Below are 21565 nucleotides of genomic sequence, written 5' to 3' on the forward strand. Positions count from 1 at the left end.
TGGCCCTGTAATTTTTGTTACAGAACTTTATTGCTTAAACTATCTTATCATCTTGTTCCAGTTTAGCATCATCTGCAAATGTTCTAAGTGTGTATTCTGTATGTCCACATCTGTCCATGTTGTTCAGGAAGCTATTGAGCAATAGTGAAATCCAGAATATGGTCCTAAAACCTACTAGATGTACTAGATGTAACTATTTTCTCGCTACTGATCCACATCTCTGAAAAAAAGAGGATTTTAGTCTCTCACAATGGTTGTCATGCACAGAAGGTCATTATCAGTAACTCAGATCAGGTATCTGGTCTTTTTGGATTGAAAATTTCAACCCTATTCCTCTGTTTTGCAGAAGAATCCAACACTGTTCTTCTTCCCTATTTTTTCCCCTAGAATTAAATGATCTATTAGAAAGCAAGCTTTCTTGTGCACCAGATTGAGTTGCTCAAGTTGAAGCAGATTTATCTTTCTTGTGCTTTTTAGTATTCATTTGTCTTAGGAGATTGCATTCCTTCTGTTTGTGAAGATCACATAAACCAAGGTGGATGCAGCTTTTTATGGTTTTGTGTTACAAATTATTGTATCTTATTTTCTCAACAAGGAATCAGGTCAATGATGGAAATTATGAAAGTAGAAATTAGAAAGTAGAAAGTAGCGGTTCTATTGGTAAAATTTGCTATCTACTGGGTAAAAGTATCTGTCATTCAGTGTAAAAACTGGAAATATTTATCTTAATTTTAATGTGTGAGTTATAGTTCGTGAGGTTGTTTCTTAGTCTTCTTTCTTCCTTATAAATAACTAAATTCTTCAAAGTCTGTAAGGAAATAGCATCAGGATGCACCTTGTGGCATTTCATTATTTTACACCCACACTGAGGTTTAAAAGATCATTTATCACCTTGTCATACTGTATAGAAGAATAAAACTACTGTAACTTGGAATCTTGGCATGGTATTAAATACTTTCACAGGTGCTATCCACTGCTTTGAGACTGTAGATGGCTTCTTTAACATTTCTTGTAGTCAAAACAAATTTCCTACTACCTATTATTATACTTCTGTCAGAAGAGTAGTTGAATTAAGCTGTCTGGCACAGAGCTGATTCTGCTTTCCTGGCAAGAACTGCATAGCCTGCAGTGGACACTGAGTATTGCTGGCACCAAGGATTGTTTTATTATCACTAGACAGTTCATTTTTTTTTTATAGTATTTGAAGGTTACTGTAAAATTTAAACAGTGTTTAAAGCCATCGCATTTTCTCCGTGTCAGTTTCAAAACTCATAGAGGTTTTGCTTTATGCCTCAGAATCTGCCCTGTGCTTGTCCTCAAGTCTCAGCTAGGAAGCCATATTTAACAAACTGCATTAGCCCAGAAGCTTATAGAACAGTTCATTCAGTATCAGAAGACAAGTATCTGTCATTCTTTCTTTTAGGAACATCTTGTAGCTCTGTCTTTTGCTATGTTATGAGAAATATTTTGGAGGATAAGACATGGTAACTTTTTTTCTGGAATATTCTCAGATTATTGAAATTACTATCTTTAATTATTTTCAGTCTAATTACTCCTTTTATCTGTATTATGATCTCTGATTTATTTTTAATCTTCTGTTATCCATGATTTCACAAAGAGCAAAAATTTACTATATGCTAAACTTTCTGCTCTGATACTGCTTATCTGACATCATTTAAAAGTCCTACTTGCTTTAATTGATCAGAAAAAGTAGTTTCTGAATAAATTACCCTATACTTTGCATGAGTTCAGAAGCCGGTGAAGGAGTTCAAATAGTTGTATACACATATTTCTTATTGAACAGTGTAATGTTATCTCTTCTTTCATCTGGGGTCATGTAGGCAAGCCTTCACAGGTATTGTAACTGTACTTCTTAACTTCCATGAAACTGAGAAAGAGTTAAAAAGCAATTTTAAGTAATAAAATTATGAAAATCATATACTGTCAATGCTGTTATGATATAGCACCCTATAAGAAAATGAAGATTTTACATTTTAGATGTAATCCTGAAGGTTGTATTCCAATTGGTTTCTGCTCTACCTCCAGTTTTTAGTGTTTAGATCTACTCTCACTGTTTCTGTTTTGTGGCAGTGGCTTTTTTTGCGTCATATATAAAGATACTCATACCCTGAGAAAATCTTCATATCTCTTTTTTAGGTATTTTTATATATCTTCTACTCTTATTATAGCAGAAAGAATTCTTAATGAAAATTGGGAATGAAGCAGAATCACTTCAGAAAGGAAAGCAAATAGGTTTTGTAGCACTGGCATTTTTAAAGATAGTTAACTTTTTTATATAATTTGAATAATCTCAACTAAAATAGACAAAGATGTAACGTAATAAAAAAGAAAAGTCATTGGGATGAAATATTCACATCCAAGCAAGTTGAAAAGCAAGATGCAAAAGAAGTGACAATTGATTATGGCTAATGGAAGATGGATGTAAGGAATGACACCTCTTCTGCTGAAATTGCACTTGGTATAAATAAGAATGAAAAAAGAAGATGCCACGAAGCATCCATTTATATCACTTATCATTTAATCAATTGATTTAATCAATCAATTTAAATGATTAAGTTAGTAATCCTAGTTGCTACAGAGTTCTAGAAATACTGTTTGTACTATTGTTACTCTTTATTCTTGTATTGTTTTAGATTTAAATCATAGAATCACCAAGGTTAGAAAAGACCTACCAGATCATCCAGTCCAACTGTCTGTCATCACCAACAGTTCTCACTAAACCATGTCCTTCTGCACGTGTAAACATCCCTTGAACACCTCCAGGGTCCACCACCTCTCTGGGCAGCCCATTCCAGTGCCTGACCACTCTCAGAAAAGTAGTATTTCTTAACGTCCAGCCTGAATCTCACCTGGAGCAACTTGAGGCTATTCCCTCTCATCCTATCACTAGTTATACAAGAGAAGAGGCCAACCCCCAGCTCGCTACAACCTCCCTTCAGGTAGTTAGAGGGAGCGATAAGGTCTCTCCTGACTCTCCTCCAGACTGAACCATCCCAGTTCTCTCAGCCGCTCCTCATAAGGCCTGTGTTCCACACCCCACACCAGCTTAGTTGCCCTTCTTTGAACACGCTCCAGGGCCTTGATGTCTTTCTTGTAGTGAGGGCCCAAAACTGAACACAGCACTCAAGGTACAGACTCACCAGGGCTGAGTACAAAGGTACAATTACTTCTGTGCTCCTGCTACCAACACTGTTTCTTATACAAGCCAGGATGCCGTTGGCCTTCTTGGCCACCTGGGCACACTGCTGGCTCACGTTCAGCCAAGCATCGACCAACACCCCTGGGTCTGTTCCTCCTCTGGTTTTGTTCTCTCACACTCTTTATGTAAGAGCAATAATGGAGTAGAAGTGACATGAAACTAGCTTAACTAGTTTTTAGCAGTTGTTAAATTTGAAAACTGCAGATTTTTCAACCACTATTCTGTATCTTTTCAGCAAGTGAAGATGGAGGAGATCCATCTTCTTAATTTTTTTTTCAGCCTATGTCAACTTGCATGCTATACAGAAGATAACTATTGTCATTTCAAAAGATATTTTACTTTCGTTTATGAGAAAAGTATTGATAATATGATACACATATTTTGTGTAAAGAAAAGGGCAATAGAAAGGAATGACTGAAGAACAATTTGCTTATTCAGTGCATTTAAAACCATAGTTTGAATACCTGCTACATAAGAATAATTATATGAAGAAAATTGTTCTTTAGCTGTACTGGCTGTGAGAGATGTTGAGACAAATAGTGAAAGGAAGTAAGATGAGAATGACATTTTTAACATCAAATAAGATCAGTAAGTTTGCAGATATTTATACGTACACATATATTTAGTGCTAGTTATCTTAAAGGATTATCTCCTCTACTGATGTATGTCTTCCATGTAATTCAGAAGAATTCATGGTGTTGTTTTTTTTCAGGATGCTTCTGAACAATTCTGGAGAACATCCTCCTCATGGTTTTTTTGACAGCTTTTATAATCCGTTACACTGGTTATTTTGCATACCATCATCCAGTGCTTCCTTACTGAAGTGAGTATCAAAAGTTGGTTGTAAAAGAACTACCAGATAGTCGATGTTAATCAAATACTTTCAAAAAAATTATATCTGAATGTATGTCTAATTGATATTCTGATGAAACAACACAGAAGCATTTTTTGAAATTCATTGCAGTCTTTCCTAGTCTTTGAAATTAAGAATCTAAGAATGGTCTCATTGAAAGCAATGCACAGTATACTTTTTTGCCCATATGTTCATTATGTTTGATATTTGAATTATATTTAAGGTTTTCTTGCATAAAGAGTATATAGCAGTATAGTAGTTCAGCACAGGTGCAGTTCTCAAACAATTATAATTAAAGGAAAGATAAAGAATGTATGTCTATTTGTGATTGCTAGTTAAAAAAGGTCTGATATATAAAATATCACATCGAAATATGTATTTCCTGATAGTAGTCAATATTTTGGGGGTGATTACTGCATCATTAGAGGAAAATGCCTACTTTCTTCTTCTGTGTCACTGCGTATAATGACAAGTTACTTATGAGACATATGCTACCAGCTGTGCTGTCATTCCCTTTCTAATTTTGAACTTAAAGCACTCCCACACCAGTTTAGATCCTCTCCTAACCCCTTCACCTCCTCCTCCTCTTCAAAAGTTATTTCCTGAAAGATTTGCACTTCCCATTTTCATGAAAAGCTGCTTTTGTAAGTTGTGCTTCTGTTTTCTGAGAATTTTTATGTTATAGAGGAATATGTTATCAAATGAAAAGTGACTTACTGAAGACCCATGTGCTGTTGATGTATTACTTCTTATCTTGTATCATCCCCATTACAGTACTTACCCCATGCTATGCAGCATATTTCTTTCTATAACCCTCTCCCCTAATTTCATGTCAGTGATACTGCTGTCTCCTTTCTTCGTGCCTCTGATAGCCACTGAACAAGATGCAATAGGTCATGTGACTGAGTCTAAGTTGTATGACTGATTGACCCAAAGACCAGATAGACTTTGGTATTAACAGAGATTAACTGAGTTCAAGCCCTGTGTCTTTTTCTGTGCTGAAAGTGGGAGTTTAAGTTTTTCTAGGTCTTGAAAGGTAATGTTTGTGGAATTTCTACCTATCAATCAAATTTCAGTGAAATTAGCCAGTGATTTTGTAGTTCTTACATAGGTAGAGAGGAAGGAGAAGGGAGTGTATACAGGAGAGATTGACATGATCACTTAAAAAGATCTGTACTCTATTTCTGAGAATTAAAGTCTCACTGTCATTTCTTTTCATCCTCTAATCCAAAGCCAGTACTCAGAATTTAAATTCTAGTTTGTATTGTGAATTTTGGAAGATGACATTACAAGACATTACCCTCTGCTGCACTAAAGTATCTAAACAAATGTAGGTACCATTTAACTCTGTGAGATTGCTCTTTTTTGAGATGGAATTACAATTTTACAGGTGCTGTTTAGGACAGATTTATCATTAATAAATAGCAAAAAAAAAAAAAAAAAGGATTCTAGACTTATCCAGGGTTTATTTATTTTGTCAGCATGGAAGGTGAGAGGACATACATCTTTCTGACCTCTGTCAGGTTTGTATGGGAAAATGAGAAATACAAAAGGAAGTACATATCTGAGAATTTATAGTTAGTGTGCCTATGTGAAGACAGTCCATGCATGCGAACAGTTCTGGTGAACTGCATTGGTAAAATATTTAGCATCACCTTTTAACAGCACACTTTTCAGCTGCTGAGGAAAAAAAGCAATGAAATAATCTGTATGTTAAGTAATTTTGAGTGATGTGTCCTGAGGTGCTATTATTTCTTACTGATTTTACACTGTATATGGAAGATTTTTTCTTGAAATATTACATTTAGAATATCAACAAAATCCATTATGTTTACATATTGCAGAAAACTATTAACTAGTGGAAGCTGATTCTTCATAGATTGTTTTATGTTTTTTCTTTCTACTTTTTAAATAAAAGTATTCACTGTGCAGAAATTGAAAACAGGGGCTACTGTGTACCTCCCAGCTGTGGACACCTAATTTTTTACTGAATTCCAAAGCCTCTAACCTGGCACAAAATTATTTGCTCTTCCTAGGCTTGTCATTTCAGGACAAAGTTCTACTAGATTTTGAAATAACTTTGTTTACAAATTCTCTATTTAACCATTTTTTCTACTTTAGTAGAATCCATATACTAATATGGATACAATATGTTTTGTTTAATCTATTTGACTTTGACATCTTTTTTTAATGCGAAGTAGAATTAGCCTTTGTTTGCCTTAAGAAATGTTGATCTTATCGCTTACGATATTCTTTTTTCCATCTTGTATACTAAGATGATATAGTTGATTATCAAACTAAATGATTACTGATTATAATGTATATTACGGTTCCTTCAGTGGTAATTGTGATTCATTCTTTGCTTCATTTGGGTTTATAATCATGTCATTTGCAAATGGGAGTTCTATTTTTTTTCTACTGTACAAAACTGAACATTTCTATGTGATATTTATATGTACTTCACCTTTTGTCACTTTTTTTGAGGCTAGTCTTATTTTCACTAGTACTGAGCTACGAAGATGGGAGAACATATGCCTCTCCATATGCGCGTTACAAAACTTCTCAGTGCATTTATTGGTGCTAGCTTCATGACTGTAGGGAATGTCTGCTATATTTTATTTTTCCTCCAAGTGAGTCACACCATTGTACATTTCAATTTGCAAAAAGCTTGTAGAGCCAAGAACGGGTGTATATTACAACATGATAACTTCCCATCTGGTCAATGACAGACGAGTTTTATTTCAACTCAAATATTCTAAAAATGGCATTTATTTCTGAATTAATTTAAAATATTATCCATCATTAATCTAATTGACCAAAGCTGTTCTTTTTCTTATATTTTGAAGGTAATAACTGACCTTATTTTATTTCAAACCATTGCATTAAAGGAAGAAGATAAACAAAATTAAAGTGGCCCATGTAATCTAGCTGAATTTCTGAAATGTTGGGTTTAGTTTAGTTCAGAGGCAGAGCACTAAAACTGGTGTGAATAGTTTGAATTTAAATTGTGGTTATGAACAACTACATAGTTCTTAAAATGCAGTAGAGTATATGTACTTATAACTAATCTTGAACATGTAGACAATAATGCTTCTAAGAATGCAAACCTTAAATTTGAATACAATATGTGTTTTAAATACGAAAAAGTTATTTTGGCTGCAAGTTTTATTAAGATTTAAATGCATAAGTGTACATAATTTTGATAAATATTATTAGAATCCAATACGTAATTATGTGCAAAAATATCATTGTCAAGCCAGTACTACATTATCAAGGATTGTATCTAATGTATCAGATGAAAATTTAAAAAAAAGATGTACATGAGTTTTAATGGCATGTATGTTGCTTATCTACTCATGTGGATCAGGTTTAGCATTAAAATCCCAAAGCTCAATCTGTGTAAAATTGTCTTTTACTTAAATGATTATTACATTATTAACTACGACGTTTTAGTGTAATAGTGTGATAAAGAGGTCCTGCTGCAAAGTGCCTTTTTGGAATTATGGTTTTCTTAGATTGCTTCAAGGTTGCATTGCAAGATCTGTGTGTTTACACTGTATATGGAAGATTTTCTTTCCTGAAATATTGCATTTAGAATATCAACAAGACACATTTCTGTCAGTAAAAACATAGATGTGACAGACTAAACCAGTAAAGTATGTTAACTGGCATTTTCTTTTCCAGGTCTTGTAGAATTGTATTAGATGTACTGTCTGTACAGTAATCTTGAATGAACAGTGGAGTTTTTGTGGGGTCATCTGTGCTTTTTTCAAGCTGGGTTGTGTGATGGCACTCTTGTCCTGCTCAGATAGTCACAGAAGTGTGAAATATAAAATAGCCACATTAACCCATTTTAGTTTTATCCAAATAGCTGCATACAAATGATACGTAGAGTACATGTCCAGATGAATATTAATCTTTTCTAACAGGAAGACATAGATCCTAAGAAAGAAGCCTAGTTTTGAAGGTGTTGTATGTGTACTGGCAGATAATGTTTATGCATACATAGTTTATGCACTGAGGCATATGTAGTTTTTACACTGGTGTGTGTAAAATTTATGTGCATAAGTGCTTACATATGCAGTGCATAAACTTTCAAAGTTAGCAACTATTGTTGTATAAGCTTACAGGCAAAATGAATAAACAGGAAGGCTAAGCATCAATCAGAATTAAATTTTTAAAACCTTACAAATGTTATATAAATATGAAAGTCATATATGTGTCAGCTAGTAAGTGAAAAAGGCCTTCTTGTAAAAATTTACTCACAACTCAATTTTGAAAAATTCTTTTTAAAAATGTCTGAAGTTATAGAATAGTAAGTACAATAATCTAAGGGACTGACTGTCTCCACTTTGTCATCAGCAGCAGACTTTCCCTATTTAGTTACTTAACCCATAGTTCCCACACAGATGCTGCTTGCAGGACTGTGCTTGCACTTTTTAGTCCCAGAAGTCATCCAGGAAACAGCAAAAGGGAATTTGAAAAGATGACAATCCTCTGTGAGGGTGGGTGACTCAGATGCACTGCTCTTTCTGAGGTAGGACAGCCAGGAGGGGAAACTAGAAACTCTGGTCCCAAGGAGGCTGCTTACTGAGCTCAGAAAGCCTTTGATGAAACTGGAAGACAAATCCACAGTCATTTTAATTACTCCCGTTTGAGTCTGATGGTTGGTGTTGTGACATCAGCTGAGTACAGAAGAAGCCCTGGGATATATGTTTGGATACCTAAACTTTTGGAGAATGTAGAAGACCAAATAGGAAACTACAGTCTCCTTAGAAGCTAATGCGTGCTTTCTCACATCCCTGTGCTGGCAACAAAGTAATCCAACCAATCTAATATTTCAGGTGTATTTTTCATGATGTCTAAGAATTGGTCAGCGTAAAGCAGAATCTTGCAGACCCTTTGAGTGATCTCTCTGTTTTTTAATTAACAGATTCATATCCTTAATTTAGGATACTTTGGAGCAATAAACAATTAACATGGTAGTAAATTAAAGAATAATAGCCTTAGATTTATTCAAGCACAAAAAAAAAAAAAAAAAAAAATCCTTTTTGCCTAGTGGAACAAGGCTATACATGTTTCCATGAAAGAGATAAGTGAAGTTCCTTTATATCAGTTATAACTTTGGCAGACTACCAAATGTTAATTTGCTTTTAGCTAGTTGAGATTAAATGTAATTCCTTCCCTGAGCTGCCTTAAAGTAAGCAATCATGAAAGCATTTTCAGACTAATCTGGGAGGAATTGACATTTAAGCGAGTTAGCATTACATCTGCACTTTAAGGATATTAATTTCATAGATAAATTAACTACATTATGCTGTTTTTATCTTGCATTTTGAAAGGAGTCCATCAGCCAGAGAAATGGCAGCCCAGGGTCAACTGAAACTGCTCTTATCCCAGCCATATTGTAATTTGAACTTGCTCTTGGAAACCTTGCTATATCATGATTGTCTCTTGGTGAAAATTTTACTGAAAAGTTCAAGTAAGTATTTATGCTGTTGATCTTTACGAGAATATCACTGAGAAACACAAATTCATTTTCAACTACTTAAATATTTTGGGATACCAGTTATCAACTGGACAGTTCTTGAGGAAGTAAAGAAAAAGAAAGGTTCATTGTTTTTTAATGAGATTTCTTTTCAGTCAATTTGAGTTTTTGTAGTTTCAAAGCAGACTACAATTTGATAAACTGATATCATGAATGCAGAAGAGTCTAAATGAAATTGAGCTTAATAGAGCATTGATGCCACATCTGTTTTATATAGATTTTTAAAGGTAAGGATTAATATTCGGGAAGATCACCTTCAAAATTATGTTTCTACAGTGAAAAGCTTCCTAGAGGTTTTGTTTGTGCTATTTGTTTGTTACTGTAGGTATTATTGCAGTACATTTATGTCCTTCCTCATGTTAACAATATCATTAATGTTGTTATGAAAGTAGGACAAATAAAAATAATTGTTCTGTGAAAGTTTCTTTTTGTTTCTACTAATATTGTTTGAAGCATAAAACTTTATCACATCTTTCCTCTTAATAGCTTTTACATCAAATGATCAGATCATTGAAAAGTTAGTGGAATAATTGCCCATTTGACAAAATTTTGCATCAATACTGAATTAGTCTGTATCAGCTTCAGTCTTTCTTTAGCAAAATAATTCTCCTTACATATCAAACAATTAGGCCACATAATAATAAGTAACAATTAAGTAACAAACTTTATTATTTTGTTTTATGGTGGTCTAACATTTGTCAGGGATACATTATTTCTAATTATGTAATGCATCTTATTAAAAGCTACACTGCATTCACTTGCCCGTTCAAGTAACTGTCATATTTTACAAAGACTGACAATTTTTTTTTTTAATCAGAATCATATTCTTACCCTACTGTTATACAGTACTGAATTTTACTGGCTGCTTAAATTAGAATGAAGGATCAAGTGACAGAATGGGTTTTCATCTACTAAGTGGCCAACTTCTTGAGCTTCAGGGAAATCTATGTTGCTATGAGTTAGAAAATGTGCCATTTAGGCAGACTTTATTAACATAATTTCAGTATCGATATGATTAAAATTTCAATTTAGATAAAGTTGAAACCTGCAATCATCCATATCTTCTAAATTAATTTCAATAAGGTTAATTATATAATGTTAAAATGATTATAGTTTTTATTCCTTCTCCTATGCAACAGCTTAACTGGTGCTAGATAAGCTAAAATTTTTGACCTGTTATGTAATACAAGAAAAGCCGGTCTAATAAGCTATAGCTAGATACTAGTAACGACAGTTTAGGATTCTTTTGTTCTGTAGAATAAAAGGCTTCCAGAATTATGTACTCACCAACAGTAAAATGTTGCAATGCTTAATATTACGCATAAAAACATAAAAAGTTCAGTATTTAATAGCTTTTGAGTAACTTGCTGTGCTGTTAACAAAACTCCATGATCTTTATCTTGATTATTTTTCAAACTGGAAAGGCATTTTCACTTTCTTTTCCTGGGGTCAGGAATAACATTTCCTTTCTTATAGCAGGGAGTACTATTAAGATTTACAAAGTTTTCTCAGTAGAGGTGGTGTTTCAGGGAATGCACATATGCATCATTTAATGTTGATAAACGGTATAAGTAGATTATAGCATTTGTTGAAGCCACTGAAACTGTGTATGCAAACATAAGCAATGCCTCCTGCTTTATTTATGTTGATCCACAACATCAGAGGTATATGTTGATGATATGCCAGTAGAAGTTGAACCTTTCCACCAATATTTGGTTACACTTTGTTGCTGTGTGACAGAGGGGAGCAGAGGGGCAATCTGACAGGACAGTGTCTGACATGGAAATGCCTATGAAGCAAAGGTGTGTCACTGAATTCCTCCATGTGGATGGAGTCCATCACGCACACTGACATTCACTGACATTTGCTGAACACTGACGGAGACCAAACAGCGGCTGTGAGCACTGTGAGGTGGTGAGTGGTGTGGTTCAGAGTGGTATCAGCTATGTGAAAGACAGGCTACAATCTGGATGGCCATTCACAGCTGTCACTCCACATCATGAATAATGTCACTATCAGCTCATCTGCACAAATTGGTGGATTATGACTAGAGAACTTTGTATGGATCTGAATATCAGCTTCAGTGCATTGGAAATGATGGTGGCAACAGTGGAAATCACAGTTTATACCAGGCAAGTCCCACATATGTTTCCACAGGAGAAAGAACACCACATGAAGTTTGTCAGAAGCTAATGAACCAATACAAGACTGAAGATGACAGTTTCCTGGATTGAACCACTACTGGAGAACGTGGTGTCACCACTATAAGCCAAAGTCAAAACAGCAGTCCATAAAGTGGTGACATGAATTCCCCATCAAAGGAAAAGTTTAAGATTCAACCTTCAGCAAGTAAAATGATGTGCATTGTCTTTTGGCATAGGAATGGAGTGGTCCTTCTGAATTTACTGGAACCCAGACAAACCATCAACTCTGACCGCTATATCATGACCCTGACTAAGCTAAAGACTAGAACTTCCAGAATCAGGCCAGAGAAGACAGCCTTTCTCTTGCAACACGATAACACCAGGGCCCCATACCAGTTTGAAGGCTGTGCAGCACACTAGCAATCTTGGCTGGACTCTCCTACCACACCCTATATATAGTCCAGATTTGGCACCTTCTGGCTTCTGTCTGTTCATGGTGAAGGACTGGTGGACTGCAGTCCAGAGATGGACTGTGTGGGCAGCGGTTGCCATCATAGCAGCTGTGAAACAGTGGTTCATATCATCTGGTGCAGGTTTTTACAAGCATGGCATGCAGTTCATTACAGTTCAAAATGCATATCTGCTGGTGGTTACTTTGTTGAAAAATAGTGTTTTGCAGCTGAGAATTTGCTCTGTCACATAGTGTTATTGTGCTCTTTGTTGTATTTTCTATGGACATTAGGAGGCATTACCTTCAGAGCAACCTACATAAAATATACATAGAAGTAGGATGATCCTCAGGTATAAAATTACCACATCAAACATATGTAAAGTGATAAATCAGGATACCCAGAATTGAACCACTTATTTGTTTCCAGTAAGTATGATCACTAGGGAAAGAGAACCTTTACAAAAGTAGCTGAAAAATTGGATTTGGATATTGGACCTCTATTATTTAAACTGGGGGTCTAAATAACCTAGCTGTATTTCTTTTCAGTTAATTACAATAAAATTAAAAAACTCAGAATTGTTTTTTATAGATACAACATTTAGAATTTTTTAAGATGTATTATTGAATGAGTTAAGGGTCTGTGGGCCTTTGCTATGCCTCTGTGGGGAGAAACAATGAATTGAGGGTATTGTTTTAGTTTTCTGACAAAGCAAACAGTTTTGCAATATTCCTGGGGGAATTTTTTACCAGAAATGCTTTACCACCCATTGAGATGAAACAGAAATTGATTATTTTGACAATAATAGAGGAATAAAGAAAACAATGCTTGCATAATATGAAGTTACTGAATCCAGAAGATGCTAATATGAAAAAGGGAAAGGTGAAAGTAAATTGAACATTTCTGCTAGACTGCTGTAAATGCACAGCATGGCATTTGGGGGTTGGACTCAATGGTCTCTGGAGGTCCCTTCCAACCCCTACAACTCTGCGATTCTGTGATGCCAACAGAACAGTCTTTGACTTCTCACTTGAAAGTATTGCCAGGAACCAGGAGTTATTCTTCAGGAAGTAAAGCAAAAAAAAAGCAATAGCTTTATTAAGCTTCACTGGCCCAGCACAGAATTAATGCCAATGGGAAACTGCTTTCACAGTAGGACAAGGCCACTGGTAATTTTACTTACTGTTTTTGGCTTGCTTAATGAATTATTGGAAAGACTAGCAGAAGTTGTTCTTGTATAGTCTGTACAGTTAAAACTAGATGATATCCTGACCCTGAAGTAGTAACTGATACTGGCATTTGAAAATACTCAATGATCAGTTAAGGCTGCAAATACGAAAATGGACAAAGAAATGTGAGTTCCTTCCAAGAGAGATAAGTAAGTGAGATAATTTACCTTACACACACAAATGGGGCAGGGAGGGCAGCATTTCCACTGAGAAAATAAAATTATGCAGTGCAATATCAACCAACTTCACAGACACTAATAGATACGAAGAGTTTTCATAGACTGAGTCTTTATGAACTATGCTATGAAGAGAGAGATGACTTGATAATATATGTGTGGAGTTGGAGTTTTCCCACTCCAATTACTGAATGTCCTTTGTGATGTAGTTCTTTAACTGCCGCAGTGCATGTTGCAGCATTTTACTGTAAAGTACACTGTTTTTTTTTTCACAGTTGCTCTAAGTGAGCAAAAGGTGATAACTTTATCAACTGACCTCACAAATCAGAACTTTTATTAAAGTAGTAGCAAGTGGTTCTAAAAGCAAATGTACACTCTTACGTGAACTATTGTTTCCATAAAGAAACCGTTGGCATTGGCTAAATCTGAAACTTCTGTTTCAAGCATTTGAAGGTAGTTATTTTTGTACTTACACAAACTGCTTAGATTTAGAAATCCTGATTCAAAATCTACTGAACAGTGAAAAAAAAATACTAGTGTCATTGTTCCACGCCGCATAGTTTTGGAGAAATGTAGTTGTGCAGGTTTTGTGGCAAAACTTGAAGATTAGCATGTAACACTATCTTAGAAGTGCACATAAAGTTTCTTAGAGGAATTGATATACTTTTGCAGAGATAGATCAGCACTCCAGATATGTTTGGACTATTCAGTATGAGCTAAATGCAGTCCTGGCAAGAGTAGTCTCCAGTCCAGCAAAGTTTTCTTAACTTCTTCATGATTGCAAACTCTACTGTGCCAGCCTAACATCAAAAGCTTAGAAAATTATTTTGGAAGGGATGTCTCCTCAAAATACCTGTCTGGCCAGCAAACTTTGGTGGATACTGTACTTGAATAACCAGAGTGGTAAAAAAAGAAAGTGCAGGAATGAAGTAGTTGTAGCTGAAAGATCAATGGAAAAAGGATCTTAATCTGATACTCTATTTATTTTTCTGATTTTTCAGAGATAAACTAAAGGAAAAAAATAAAGAGATTTTATGGAGTTTCTGAAGTATTAAATAGGGTAGAATACCATCCCTTTGGATGGTAGTAGAGCCCTTACCAAAATCACATACCTTCTCTTGATGAAATATGGAAGTAATATTTTTTAAAAAGGTAAAGTTGATGGAAGTGTGCCTATCTCTTAATGTTTAGCCTCAGAATGGTTTCCCAGTGGATTCTGAAAGATCTTTTCTTAAAAGAACAAGATATACACTCATTATAAGAAGGTACATGTATAAAAACCCCCACAGGATTATGTTGTACTTCTTTTTATTTTCCAGAATTCATTGATATCACCAAGTTCATCAGAAAAGTTTAAGAGGTTGTATCTTGAAATTTCCATGTGCCACCACCATTAAACAAATTTGATTTTAATATCAAGTCACAAATCTCTTTAAACAAAGCAACCTTCCATTTTGTTTTCCAGAAACAGTTTACGTAGTGTCTAAAATCTCACCAAACTTTCATTCCTGGAGTTTGGTTAAATTAATTAAAAAACTATGCTGAGTATTACAATGAAAATTCAATTAATTCAATTCAAATTTTCATCTCATTATTTGAATTTGAATAGTTTTCCTTTTTTTGAACTGCTTTTTCTGCTTTTTTGTTTGTCTATATTAGACAACGTATGACTGGTTTGAGTAAATTAGTGGGATCCATTTGACTCTTCACTCAGGAGCAGCTGGCATTCAAATATGTCTCAGCAAAATATGCCAGCTCACTCAGTATATGAGGAGAAAAGCTGACTAAACAAAAAATCTTATGGCTAATCTCTTCTGACTTGGAAGGGAGAGGGGAGAAGAGAGCTTTCTGATTATGAAATGATTGGTTTTACGTTTCAACTTTCTTCATTCAATGGGCTATTTCTGTTATAGTGCACTACCAAGACTGTACAGTTTACAGTAACGTGTGAATTATTTTGTAGAAATTCAGAAGAGATTAAAATGAGATTTTTGAATTGTACAACTCATTATCAACTCATTCACAAAGCTGGGTTGAAAGCAGTCATTCACTACTGTGGTAAATTTTGAAAGCTGTTCAAACCACAAGAAAGAAGGAGCCTAGATACTGAGGCTGTCCTATCTTTCTCTTGCACAGGTTGCAAAACTGGCATAAACCAATGACATTTTCAAGCATATTTTTAATATAAATCAGTCTAGTGTAAACTCTCTTTTGCAGACTAGACAGTTGAATAAAATTATTTAGTTGGTGCTGGCTCTGGTCAATTGTAATGATCATTAACATCAAAAGTGTATTCACTTTTTGACATTAGCAAAAGTTAAAGCCATTGAGTTGCATTAGTTCAAAGAGAGGTTTAAACATACCAGTGTTTAGGTGGAAGAATGCTTTATAATCATTTTCAGAAGCATATACAAGTAAAGACTAGATAACAAGTGAGATAGATAGATAACAATCTCTGAGATCACCAAGTCCAAGTGTCAGCTGATCCCCACCATGCCCACTAAGCATGTCCCTCAGTGCCACATCTGCACATGTACTGAACACGTCAAGGGATGGTGACTTCACTACTGCTCTTTCTGAGAAGAAATTTTTCTGAACATCCAGCCTGAAATATAGCAGCCTATATCTTAGCATGGCTGAGATTTTGTTTTGGGGAACTGATTTCTTCTCAGTTCATCTTTAACTGAAAAAACAAATCCAAGTCTTTTTGGTGAGTATGCAGCTCATGTTTCATTTTATTTTATAAAACCAAATCAATTTATAATTTCACAACTATATATTGCTGAGATAAGTTATGCAGAAGTAACTTTTTGACTGTGATTCTGTGGAAGTAGTCCAATTTACTTATGATTATTATTTAGTAAATAAGCAAATTCATATTATTTACAAGGGGTATTTTGAATTAAAAAGGCATATTCCATAGTTTGTAGATATGCTTGTATTTTTTTTTTAATAACTACATACAATTCAGGAAGACGGTCAAGTGCCATTATGTTAAGGACATCCGATTTCAGTATCTGTAAGTATTAATACAGTTTTCAGATACAGTTTTCAGTTTGTTTTGATTGATAGTATTTATATGACTTGAATTATGTGGACATTTTTATAACAGTGATTTTTTTTTTTATTTTGAAGGAAGTGAGGTATTGGCTGGCGATGAACAAAGTTCTCTCTCAGATGAGATAAATAACAAAGAGCCTACTCTGATTGAAACTATCTTCGCTATATTGTCTGACTGCATTTTATCACCCAAATCACTTGGCATTGCTTTTGAGGCCTACATGGAAAAAGAACAGTTGTGGGATTGCTTATACAATATGACAGGTACTTTGTTTATTAGTAAGTACTCTAAGACTGCTGAAAACTTTACTTTTTCAGACATATAATGCATTTTTTTTTTACTTTAATAAATCTGATGAAATGATTGTAGGTTCCTTCAAAATTATGGTATAGTTAAATTGTTTTCAGCAGTCAGGTTGCTGTAGGAATGGCAGATAATCTGGAGGAAGCAGAGGTTATGATATTGTAGACTAAAATTCCTTTTTTTTCATGTCTGTCTGTTTTACCATTAGACTAGCATCAATTTCTGTAGCTTTTACTGACACAAGTTCTTAATCTCTGTGTGTTTGATAACTCCAAACTTGTACTTCGGTTTAAAAGCAAGGAATAATTGAAGGGGAGTGGAAAAAGAAAAGGAAGGACTGCTGTTGAGGGAAGCCTAGTACGGTGGGCATGTAGGCTCTGCTGCCAAAAGGCAGACTCCTAATTTTCTGTTGAGGGGGAGAACGGCCCACGTGCTTATGGCAACTAATGGTGCCCACAAGGAAAAGAGGTGTTCAACCACAATAGAGAGGCATTTAGAAGAATGGATTTACAGATTATGCAAAAAATTCAGGAGAGCTCACAAGAAAAGAAAGGAAGAAAATGAGAGAAGGTATGAATGATAATACAAATACAAATACCACACAATAGAAAACAACAATCGCAAAAGTTGTCAGACATTCCTTAGAGAAACTTGAGATTTCAAAAAGTGGAAAGCTAACACTTAAAAGAGGAAGAAAAACACAGAAGTTTTACATGGAAGCTTTCAGAAAGACTGTGTAGAGAATAATAAAATTTAGATCATCAGAAAGCACAGATAAGCAAAAGTTAGGGCAAAGGACCTTAGTAGGAAATATCAAAAAATGTTGATGGTATATCCTGCCTGACAACTGCTGCTCTTTTGCCATCGAGAAACTACTATTCTTTGCGGTGTTAAGAGTGTGGAGAAGATTGATACTTGTAATGTCAATAACTGTATTTAAGATGTTCTATTTTCAACATACAATCTCTGATACCATACTATGTCTCTGTCGAAGACTATTATTTTTATGCATTTTTGTTACCAAAGTATCACTTCTCTTTTGTATAGTATAAGTATAGTTACCTAACTATAAAAGTATAGTTACCTAACAATTGCTATTAACACTATAAATCTGCTTGATTCATTGATGTCTACCAGTGATTAAGTTTACTCCAATTAAAATGAAAGCTACTACTCAGATTAAATTTTGAGAAATATCTTTATGGGGAAGTGAGGCAAAAGAAAAGAAATAAATGAAATTGTATTTTTTGTTAATACCATATCAAGAGGGTACAAAATGCTACACTGTCTTACTTTATAGTATTTCTTTACTTTATAACAGGCTGGCAGATGTAAATTATTTGAATCATAATAGTGTTGGTTTTCTTTCCATAAGAATTCTGAAACACTTCTTTCTGAAACAGATTTGCACAAATGACTGCACACTTACTGAATATTTAATAATCCTTTCTTCTGAAGTTTCCAGTTGTGGCGAGTCAGAACCAGAGGTTATCAGATGCTTGAAGCTGACTTTGATTAATTCAGTCAAGGGTATAGTGAAGCAGATCGTTTCTTTGATGCATTCGTGGGAGGCAACAGAAAACTATGGAACGTATCAGCACAAGCAAATTGTTCCTGAAAGTTTACTGAAAACAGTTCCAAAGGAATGGAATTATACACCTCGGGAAATGAAGAGGAAGGAATCTGGGAAATGTGGGTGAAATTTATGCTCTTAGAAAAACTGCAGTTTAACAGTAAGAAAAACAGACTCCAAACATCTTGCTTGTAGGGTTTTTGTTTGTTTATTTAAGTGTTTATCAGGATATCACCGGTTTCATGTGACAAGCTGAGAGGCAGAGCTTAGACCTGATGGCAAGTTAAATTGGCTATATGACACACAGACAAATTCTGACTTGTTTTTTTCTTTCTTTCTTACTTTTTTTTTTTTTACTATTTGAGACTGTAAGTGGAATGGACTTATGGTTTTCTTGGTTTCTTTGCTTGTCTGCTTTTTTCATGTTGATTTTTTGATTAATGCACACGTGAATCTGTATTGTGGATTACCTTTGGGTTCATTGTTTTTCATTTTATATAAATTATTAACTTTTTAACAGCATATTTTCTGTAGTTGCTTTTATGACTACTGATAACATCTGCAATGTTTAAAATGGAGTGCTGTGTAGTGTGCATGCTTCTCATATGAAAGACAATAAACTAAAGTTTTGTAGTTTTGAACATAAAAAAGGACTGATAGAAAACAATGTGAATATATGCAGCGTCCTAAGACATTTAGTGCAATGCTCCACTCTTGGAAAAATATTGCACTACAGTTCTGAAGACAACTTGTTTTTACTGTTCTGAATACCTGGGTGTTTTCTACTTCACTTATCCTATATTAACTGTGCAGAGCAAGAATAATTGTTAACATAGTCACAGTGTGAATTCCATATTTTCTAGTTCTCTGTTTTAATTTGTGTTATTGTTTAGATTTGGGGATATATATATATGGGAGGCACAACACAAGTCAAGCCACAGTATTGAGTACTTAAGCTTTTTACCCATTTTCAGTACAAAAGAAAGTTAGAAATTATCAGACAATATTCAGAAACATGCTGTGATAGAGCTAGAATGTTAATGTTAATCATATCTTCTTTTATGTCTTTTTTTAAGGCTTCACAAGGCTTGCAGCTCAGGCAGTATCTATTGTAATCAGCAAGTTACCTACAGTGATTGCATGTTTGCCTCCCCCAATTAAGTACTTCTTTTTTCTGGCTGAGAGAAAAATGTCAAGAAACTTTGCTGAATTGAAGAAAGCTGGTCTGCTTGTCTGGAACTTGATTGTAATTATATGTCGGATATTTGAGGATGGAAATACTGCAGAACTTTTAACAGGTGCAACACTTGACAGATGGAGCAAAGAAAAACTCAGTTTAGTTCGTGTATGCTTAGAAAGTATTATGGGAAAACAGAAAAGTGGTCCTAAGCAAGTGACCCAGAAGGTTATACAGAGCATAGAACAGCAAAGACCAAACTGGATTGAAAGCCAGTTGCTGAAGGCAAGAAAACTGAGCACAGACTGGTAAGAATGTAGTATTTTTCAAGTGCTGTTGTTTGTTCTTTATTTTACTGAATTAATGACGTGTTTATGGCTGTCGGTCAATTTAAAAAATATTTAGAGGAGCAGTGATCTTATGTTACATGAAATGGATTACATCTTCTTTATGGTATATTTTTGCAAGTTGATTGTGTGGCTGAAACAGCTGTAGTTATTTCATCTTAACAGTTTTTTCATGGTACTTAAAATGTTTCCTATATTTCATATTTTGTTTCATGTTATTATGTTTCATATTTTCTCATGTGTTCATGATGATCCAAAAACGTGGACAATTTAGTTGGTGTATCTTACAGAATGTTAACAAGTATGCTGACTAGAGGGCACCTCAGTGCATTTATAAATGAGTTTTGCTATAGTGATTAAATTAAGACAGACTATAACAGGCTTTCCACATTCATCTGAGATTGGAAAGTAAGCATATTTCCTTTTAAAACATAACTAACCCTAGGGGCAAGTAGGATATATCAAAACAGGACAAGGAAAGTACCCTGCTATGCTTTTCTGAGGAAATACCAACTTTCCCTGCAGATTTGACATTTAGGTCCAAGTTTTTAAATCCTTATAATGATTTTTCAAGGAGTTCTGTGCATATCAATGTATTTGTAGTCCTGTTTTGACGTTGAAGTGGTGTACCATTCTGTAAAAACACTATTCATCAACTTCCCAGTAGATTTATAGGAGTTACCTGTCTTAGTGAATTAAACGGTTGACAACTGAAAGTAAGGTTGGTTTGTGATCTTTTACATTTCCATTTAACACAAATTCACAAGCTCTAATCAATTGGTTAACAGATTGAAGCCAGATGCCAGCCACTGAAGCAGTCATAGAATAAAATAAGTAAATTATAATGTAAAATGTGGAAATACTTAACAGGATTGTTTCGTAATGCAATTTCTGACTTGCCGAGAGTAGATGTTTTTTAAATAATGCAAATGTAGGGTAAGACAAAGATTGGAATGACCTTTAAAAACTGAAGCTTTAATATTTGAAGCTGAGAATTCTGGTGTAGTAGTCAATTTTATTTCCTAAGATATCACAAAAAATGCAATATTTTTTTAATTCTCATCAGGTATGAGACACTGGAAAGATATTTCCTGTGTATTCATACACTGTCTCTCAAGGTGAGAACCAGTTTACGGTTAGGGCTCCTAATTTTAAGCATACAGCACTGAAGAACATATTACTTGCTCTCCAAGGGAGTAGATATATCATGCAGTTAGGAAACTGTTTTCTGATTTCAGAGGTATTTCTGCAATAGAAGTCTTGCATAAACATTGTTTTTCTACTTTATATTCAAGTAGTATGACTCAGTTACTCCAAGAAAAATGTATTTAATAGGATACGCAGTGTAGAAATAAAATAGTGTCATACGTGCAAATTGTAATACCAATAAATTAAAGCTGAACTTGAAATATTTAAACTAGGTAATAGTCACATAGTCACTAGACTAAAAGAAGATCTTTCAAGAAGACCCTTGTGGTGTTTGCA

General features: G+C 34.5%; 1 protein-coding gene across 5 annotated transcripts in view; it reads left to right on the forward strand.

Moving 5' to 3' along the window:
• KIAA0825 (uncharacterized protein KIAA0825 homolog) overlaps window positions 1-21565 on the forward strand; it is a 231048-nt gene that overhangs the window by 90356 nt on the left and 119127 nt on the right. For all 5 annotated transcript variants that reach the window (XM_015280546.4, XM_015280548.3, XM_040655737.2 and 2 more), the window contains exons 12-16: window positions 3933-4043; window positions 9416-9555; window positions 16755-16943; window positions 18442-18675; window positions 19633-20041. In XM_015280546.4, the coding sequence (XP_015136032.3) occupies window positions 3933-4043; window positions 9416-9555; window positions 16755-16943; window positions 18442-18675; window positions 19633-20041 (1083 nt within the window). The remainder of the gene's footprint in view (window positions 1-3932; window positions 4044-9415; window positions 9556-16754; window positions 16944-18441; window positions 18676-19632; window positions 20042-21565) is intronic.

The sequence above is a fragment of the Gallus gallus genome, chromosome Z (genome assembly GCF_016699485.2).
Source record: "Gallus gallus isolate bGalGal1 chromosome Z, bGalGal1.mat.broiler.GRCg7b, whole genome shotgun sequence".
Classification (NCBI taxonomy): Eukaryota; Metazoa; Chordata; class Aves; order Galliformes; family Phasianidae; genus Gallus; species Gallus gallus.